This window comes from Cupressus sempervirens, chromosome 9 (genome assembly GCF_028749045.1).
Source record: "Cupressus sempervirens isolate cs-2001-9-10 chromosome 9, ASM2874904v1, whole genome shotgun sequence".
NCBI classification, from domain to species: Eukaryota; Viridiplantae; Streptophyta; class Pinopsida; order Cupressales; family Cupressaceae; genus Cupressus; species Cupressus sempervirens.
In genome coordinates this window covers 623690601-623698768 of record NC_143126.1, presented here as the reverse complement: position 1 = coordinate 623698768, position 8168 = coordinate 623690601, and the positions used below count along the sequence as shown (strand labels likewise).

The 8168-nt window shown below is 33.2% G+C and overlaps 1 protein-coding gene across 5 annotated transcripts; it reads right to left on the bottom strand.

Annotated features, from left to right (window-relative positions):
• Positions 1 to 1869: 1869 nt before the first annotated feature.
• Positions 1870 to 7464, bottom strand: LOC149540251 (TPD1 protein homolog 1-like). Of its 5 annotated transcripts, none has more exons than XM_089799533.1 (6): positions 6701 to 7427; positions 4992 to 5546; positions 4711 to 4904; positions 3191 to 3409; positions 2582 to 2668; positions 1870 to 2489 (listed from the first exon to the last, which is right to left on the bottom strand). In XM_089799533.1, exons 4-6 carry the CDS (start codon positions 3285 to 3287, stop codon positions 2161 to 2163), a joined length of 513 nt encoding a protein of 170 aa, XP_089655659.1. In that variant the 5' UTR covers positions 3288 to 3409; positions 4711 to 4904; positions 4992 to 5546; positions 6701 to 7427; the 3' UTR covers positions 1870 to 2160. The 5 variants fall into 5 exon arrangements, with proteins under 5 accessions (XP_089655659.1, XP_089655660.1, XP_089655661.1 ...); XM_089799534.1 differs by having other exon boundaries at positions 6846 to 7427; XM_089799535.1 differs by lacking the exon at positions 4711 to 4904 and having other exon boundaries at positions 6846 to 7270.
• Between the last annotated feature and the right edge of the window lie 704 nt (positions 7465 to 8168).

Below are 8168 nucleotides of genomic sequence, written 5' to 3'. Positions count from 1 at the left end.
ATTGTGAAATGTGTTTAAGTAAATAATCTACAAATAAGAAAATAATTCCGTACAAATTTGGCCGAAAAAAATAAAACTATAATAATTTAGTGAATCATGTAACTTGTAGAGTATAAAATTTATAAATTAATTGAGTTTTCTATTCGTCATAGGAAATTGTATTGTAAACAATAATATATTATTAGAAAATATATGATATAATGTAATGTATATTATATTATTATATTATATTTAGATTATATAATAACATATTTTAGGCATTTTAAATTGTAATACTAATTTATAGAATTTTTATAGAGATAATAAAATTTGTTATAATATATAAATTGTTAGTTATGAGTAGTTTTAAATTACATAGTTTTATTTATAATTGTATATTTGTAGTTTTATAATAAAAATATATTACTATAAATAAATAAGAAAATTTTAGATATATATTTAATTTCTAAAAATAATTACTTACTAATTGAATTTTCCCAAGCGTGAAAGTGTACAAGTAAAATAATTTCCTGAACTATTAACTTAAAATACACATGGCACTTGTTCCAATACCAAAATAAAATGATTCAAATTTTAGTAAGCTAATAAAAAACAGTTTAAAATTTTTACAAAATATTTAATACATGTTTAAGAATGTTCATTTTCAAAATTAAAAACATAAAATCTAACTTAAGAGACTACAATAGACTATATTTTACCATTCCACCACAACTACTTTTCCACATTATTTTTCCAACATCCCACAATAGCACAATTTTCCAAAATACAATATACAATTTTCAGAACTTAAGGAAGAAGGGCACTTGTTAATCTCTAGAGTAAAGACAACAAAAAAAAATCAAACATAGTTCTTTTTCAAAATATACATGAAGATCAAATGTTGAAAATTTCAAAAGACAATTAGTATTTTCTTTTTTTTTTTGAAATTTGGTCAATGGTGCAATTTGTAGGGAGGATAGCCACCTCGTAAAAGAAGAGAAGAACGTCCAAATTGTTCAAATTAAAATATATTATTTTCCTAACTAATAGTACATAAAAAGTTCAAATTAGAATATTCAATTTTCAAAACTTGTAAGCACAATAAGTCCAAATTAAGAAATAAAATATACATTATTCATCATCACGAGGCATGTTGGCTCGATATTAGACTTCCCCATTTTTGTTATAATATTTTTTTCAACTACTAAACCAAAATAAATATAAAACTTAAAAAAAAAACCAATTTAGATTTCTATTTTCAATTAGACAAATTAAAAAAAACCAAAAAGATTTTTCCATTTTAATTATCCTAATTTTTCAACGAATAGAATTTCCACACTACTTTTTTAATAGATTATAAAGATAATTACTATAAAAAACCTAAATTATTATAAGATAATAATAATTAGTAAAGAATATTTCATTAAATTCAATCTGATAATTCATTAGGGTCTTGCTTCCCCTCTACTTTTTCTTTCAGCATGCTCGATAATGCCCAAAAGTTCATTATAAATTTTCTCGGACAATTCTCTATCAGATTTATTACTCACTTACCCTCTTTTTTAAGCTCACCCAAATTTTCCCATTGAATTTCGCTTAATTTTCTGCGACATTGATGATTCTTTATTATTCATTTTCTCTTTTTTAAGTTCACCCAATTTCGTTTAATTTTCTGCGACTGCATTGATACTGGGACTGCCGTACCAGACTATAGATATGTCCAACTATAACATTATTATCTGAGATTAAATCTCCACGAAGCGTCCGTGCACACCCTCGAAACAAAAATCATGCTATATAACAAAAGTTAAAAAAAATCCTATGGCAGAAAATGAAACCGTACGACGAATTTCCAGCTAATTAACAAATTAGTAATAAACGACCAAACAATTTTGTAAACCAGAGGAAACAAAATATATACCGCTGTGAAAGGTACAAAAGTGGCGACACAACATCAAACCCAAAAAAACACTCGCTGACCAGTTTTTCTCTACTAATGTGAAAAATCTGCATCGTTTACATGATATGCTTGCGTATTCTATTTACATTTTACAAAGGGAACTGGAATGTAAGGTACTGTAAAATCCGCAGGCGTAATATTTTCCACCCGCTATACTTTTATTTAACCTTCGCAAGGCTGAAAAAATTGAGACGGAGGGGTCTCTGTTATATGTATTATATTTACGGGCATTTAACTGAAGAAACAGACAAGGGGTATTTAAAAGAGTTGGCGTACTGGAAGGATATGGAGCCTCCTGATTTTAACGGCCTACCATCGTTCACCAGGCAGTCGTTGTATTTCAAACGCTTGAATATCTTGGGATTTATGAGTCGTGCGGAGCTGAACCATCCACATGTGAGGTGGACTCCTGCGATTGGACAGCCTGTCACGCACACATTCATGATTTGGACTGTGTAGACGGGAATGCCGTTCGGCATCGGAGTGGTGGCTCCTTGAAACACTGCTATGTCTTCTTTTGCGCATGCTTCTCCTATCCGCTCTGAGCTAGCTGCATATTTGGTCAATACAATGGTCAGGTTTAACGCTATTTTGTTTTTTCGAAAAAAGGTGTGAAAATGGAGTTCCCGTGATTCGACCTACCGACGTCCAGCAGCCTGCGGTTTTCGAAGCTGGAATTCGCATCTTTCGATGTGCCGATGTAGTGGGAAGTTCTCGTTCCTGAGAGGCCTGCAACAAAAAAATTTGAATTATTTTGTAAACGTTGGAAAATGTTAGACCGATCGAGTCAGGATTTCTTTGCTTGAACTGTTTCCAGTTGATATTTATTAAAAAATCACCAGATGAAATTTGCTTTGTACCAAAATTTTAAATATTATGGCAAATGCACGCAAATATGCTAGTGATCTAGTCAGGTTTCCATGCTTGAACCGTTTCAAGCTGAAATTTAGAAAGATCACTAGTTGAAATGCTTTGAAACAAAACTTTAAATATTATGCAAATGCACGCCAAAATACTAGTTATCGAGTCAGAATTCCAGGCTTGAACTGTTCCAAGCTGATATTTGAAGAAAAAATCATCAAATAAAATGATTAGCGACAAAATTTTAAAATATTGTGCAAATGCACGCATATATTCTAGCGATCAGGTCAGAATTCTATGCTTGAACCATTTCGAGCTGATACTTGAGAAATCACAAGGTAAAATGCTTTACTACTGGAAATTTGAGCTGCGAATGAAATTAGTTCAGACCTGAGGTACTGTTGAAGAATATGCAGACTGCAAAGAAGGCCAAGGCATGTATCACGTTACTGCTGTAGAGAGTTTGGCATGGTGAAAACATCCGCATTGTAGCTGTCGGCGATCGGAAGCAAATAGTTATTCAAGGAAATATTGAGATCGCGTACTTTAAGTTTCTAACTGCGACTCCAAACGACTTGGTATCAGCCGGTATTCTGATGTCTTACACTCCTGCGGGCAAAGTGAACATTATGTCAGATTCTTGCTGGAGAAAAAGATGTAAGTAAAAATCCGCGGAATCTGTACAAAAGATTCAAATTGTAGCTTACGACCTTATTTATTTTCAAGAAAATGTGCTCACAGCTTTAAATAAAACCCTAGAAGGGAAAGAACTCCAATATATCACTCGATCGAGTTTGTCGGTTACTTGTCTAGTCCGTTCGAACGATCGTCTCTACGGTGGAGTGGACACAGTTTTATACGACTGATTTGATAAAGGCCTTTCAAAGGACAACAGATTTCATACGACAAAGGCTTGTTCTCCGAAAAATCTCCGTTCTCTACCTCTGAAAAATAAACAACCAAGGATTTTCCTCCGAAAAATAGTTCATACGACAAAAGGCTCTCTCAAAGAATTAGTTTCCGCTCTCTTCGATAAATAATTGCAGAGAATTTCTCTCTGAAAAGAAAATGACAGATTTCTCTCTGAAATGTAAATGACAGGATTTCTCTCTGAAAAACACTTCATACGACAAAGCTCTCTCTTAAAAAATGACGAAGATTTCTCTCTAAAATGTATATGAAAGGATTTCTCTATGAAAAATATTTCATACGGCAAAGGCTCTCTCTAAAAAAATGACGACGGATTTCTCTCTGGAAATAATCAAGGGCAGAAACTTAGCTATTAACTCAAGTGTGATATTTTGCATTTTTCTTTTCCACCTACGCTCAAGTTGTGTCCTCTGGTCGAGACGGACAGACTAATTTTTACTTTCGTCCTGAGACCTTAATTTTAGAACACTAAATCTTTTAAGAAACTTCATTCATTTTTAAGGCCTCGACAAATTGCTTAACTTGTTAAAAAAATAGAAAGAGAAAAATACAGAGCAGCAAAAAATATTTTTGAAAACAGACCGCACAATTTAAATCCCAATGACAAGAAAATAAAATACACACGCACACATCAAATTTTATTTTCATAACAGCAATTTAAGAACTCATGGAACTACATCGTCTACTTTTAACGCTCCAACCAATTACAAACTTACAAACAAAAGGGAAAATGAAATATACAGAAGCAAGCGAAAACATTTCAAAAACACAGTGCAAAATTAAGATTCCGATAAGAACAAAACTAAATACACAAAACAAGCATACATCAAATTCCATAATGATCGCTAGTGGCGGACTGTGACGTTAAAATGTGCGGAAGCAACGGTTCAGAAAACAAATCATACTGCGAAAAAATCGTGAAAGCAAACATTTCGGAGACAAAATCTTCCAGCCAGGTGAATTCAGAACCCAGTACTCACTTAAATCTCAAATGCAACCCTGACATTTGCAATTCTGGAGCCCTGTAACAAGAAAATCATTGTTTTCGGTCCACTCCACACGAGCGTTAATAATAGTTTTCCCTCATCATCATGGAAAAGTAAGTCCCGCTGCTGCCTCCTTCAAAACATCCGCTTCGCTCAAACTCGAACACACACTGCCGCTCAGCTCATGTCTTCGAAGAGCCAAAAAAAATCACTTCCAAACAACTGAAAAAACTATAATGTTAAAGACGGAAGAGGAAGAAGAAGAAGAAAAGCACCTAAAGCACAGCAAGCGAGAAGGCGTCATTAATGAAGCATTTGTCATGGCAACTACATCTCCGCGAACATAAATTTCACATTTACTTCACTAAACCCTGCAAATCTGTCACAACCTCCTTTATGTCGCTCACTAACCCCGTAATTAGTTAACCCGGTAAAGTCCCGCCAGAATCCCCCCCAATAACATCAATTTTCTCCGAAAAGACATTCTGACGAGAAGGTGACGCCGTTAAAACCATCTTTGCAAACCCTGACTGATTTGATTTGAAACCCTAATAATGGTGGGCCAGAAGCGTACGAAGAAGCCCCGCCATGCTTTCACCTTCACCTTTTCCTTGGCCCACAACTCAAGAACGCCTCAATCTTCACTTTCTGTCTATCATGATAGCCGCCATTATTTATGATGGCCTTCAACGACTTACCAGCTCATACACGGACACATTCCTTTAACACGTGTGCGCTCTACAGCCACCTGTCCTCACTCCACCTCTACGTAGTACATGTCCTGGTCCAGAGCGTGTGGCTAATTCACTCAGTACGGTTTCACCTTAATCCTAATTGCCATTAGTAGGGTTTCAAGTTCAGTAAAAGACATGAGTACTATTTCATGTTAAGCCTAATGATCTCCATTAGCCTTTCAGAATCAGGATTTGTAGATTAAGGACGACAGTACAGTTCCATTTGATCATAATGACCGACAAACAGGTTTCAAATTCAGAATTTGTATACAAAGAGAACAATTATTAGTTCATTTTAATCCTAAATGAGTATCATTAGGGTTTCTAATTCAGTTGTCAACAAAGTAGACAATATTAATATTTTATTTTAATCCTAAATGAGTGCCATTTCTGTTTCATATTCAGAATTTGCAAACAAAGAGAACAATATTATTTCAGTTTAATCCTAAATAAGTGCCATTAGAGTACCAAATTAAGAATTTCAAAACGAAGACAATATTATTCCATTTTAATCCTAAATGCATTCTATTGGAGTTTCAATTTGAGAAGTTGTAAAGAATGAAGACAGTTTCATTTTAATTCTAAGGGACATTTGGTTGCACGCGTAGGAATTGAGAATTAAAATAGAAAATTTGAATGAGAATGGAGAATGAAGAATAGAAATGGAAAAATGCAATCCAATCTTGTTTATCCCGTGTTTGGTTATGCAAGCTTAAATTGGAATAGGGTTAACTTGCAATCGGCGCCATTTGAAAATATTTTTGAAGATGCAATCGGCGCCATTGGAAAATCGTTGAAATATTTGAAAATATTGAAAACAAAGTTTCAGCGCTCACCCCAGGTCAAAGTGGATTTGAAAATTTAATTAAATTTGAAAAAGTTAAAATGCGTGCAAGAATAGCAATTCTAATTACAGGTATTTTTTGGAATGGACAAAAGCTCATTTTGGAACTAAAATGAAAATACGTATTCCTATTCCACGCACCAAACAAAGAATAGAAATCATATTCTAATTTTCTATTCTATTCCGATTGTATTCCAGCAACCAAATGAATACCAATAGGTTTCAAATTGAGAATCTGTAACCAAAGAGAACAATATTATTTTATTTTAATCCTAAATGAATGCCAGTAGGTTTCAAATTCAGAATTTGTAAATAAAAGACAAGCGTACTAATTTCATAATAATAATCGTACTGACCGCCATTAGGGTTTCAAAATTAAGAATTCGTAAATAAAAGAGGAGCGTACTGTTCCATGTTGATCGTAGAGACCGCCATTACAGTTCCAAAATCCAGGGTTTATAACTTTGTACAACGTATTCCGTGTGTAGCTGTGACAACTTCAAAGAAAATTGCGTGTAACGAAATAAACCGGGCCGGACCGAAAAATTTACCATTTCCAGAACAATCCTAGTTATCCGCCGGTCGCCTTCTCTGCCTAATCCGTGCCCGCCGGTAATATTTCTGAACGCCGCTGCATATTTATTGCCAGCTTCTTGTTTTAACGCCGTTCGATACCTCTTCTTCACCTCATCTGGGAATTGAAGATCGCAGTAATTGAGAAGCGGCGCAGATTCGCCATTAAATGCTAAATTCCATTTACAAAATTCTCCGCGTGTTGTAATAATAATGTTTGCACGACTCTTTAATGTTTTCCGCTTCTGGCAGTTGGCGCTTGCAAAGTGTTTTCGTAAACATATCCCCTCAAAGTTGCAACACTTCTCTGCCACAGCAACTCCATGCAAAAAGATTTTGAGCTATTTTCTTGGAGAGTACAACTCTTGACTGGGAATTTGTTTCCCCCTAGATTGTTGAATGACATTTGAGCTAGGTTCAACTATTATTTTAAATTCTCTTCGAACTGTATACGAATCAAGAGATCGAGCTTCAATAAATGTGAATCAAGGTGAATGATTATATTGTTATTATCCATGGCGAGAGAACGTCTGGTTTGTCGACTGAAATATTTTCTTTCTGGTTCGACTAATTTGGCGGCCAATGTTATATTATTGTGGTTGTGTCGGTACGGTCTCGTTGACTTGTTAAACTCGTTTGTTTATAATTCTATTTTATTTTATTTTCTCTCTATTTATTATTATTATCATTTTGTTATTTCATTCGAAACGTGATTTAGGTGGTTTAATATCAAAATATTTCAGTTAATAAATTTATTTGATTTTAAATATATTTTTAAATAATAGATGTTGGCATAGTTTTTTATAAAAATATAGTAATACATATATTCTAAAAAGAAAAATAGTTGTTGATATTTATAAAAAGGACACGCTAATCTCCATTCAAAATGCACTAAAGACAAAACAAAGTCAAAACTTTCTTCTTCTTTTTAAGATCCATGAAAATGTGATTTTTTTCGAAATTTTTTGTTGTTTTCAACTAGATTTCAAAAAAATTCATGATGTTTACGATTTTTTGAAAATTGGTCAACTGTATAATTTGAATGGAGGATAGCCGTCTCCTATATAAAATTATACTTCAATAGTACATCGGGAAGGATTAGTGCTACTTAGTTAACCTTTTTATTATATATTTTATATTATTTATGTCACCTAAAGAAATAGATATATTTATGTAACATTTTGGATTATAATAATATAAGTAAAAGTTTGTGTATGTATACTATATGATGGATTAGTCATGTGATTGGAAAAATAAGATATATTTATGTAATTTAAAAATATTTGATATTATATAAATGA

Bases quoted from the DNA above. Each gene is read 5' to 3' on its own strand.
- LOC149540251 (XM_089799537.1), bottom strand. From the start codon at position 3,287: ATGCGGATGTTTTCACCATGCCAAACTCTCTACAGCAGTAACGTGATA. The intron at 2,669-3,190 runs GTCTGAACTAAT...TTTTTGTTGCAG, and splicing joins ATTCTTCAACAGTACCTCAG to GCCTCTCAGGAACGAGAACT. The intron at 2,490-2,581 runs GTAGGTCGAATC...CCAAATATGCAG, and splicing joins CCGCAGGCTGCTGGACGTCG to CTAGCTCAGAGCGGATAGGA.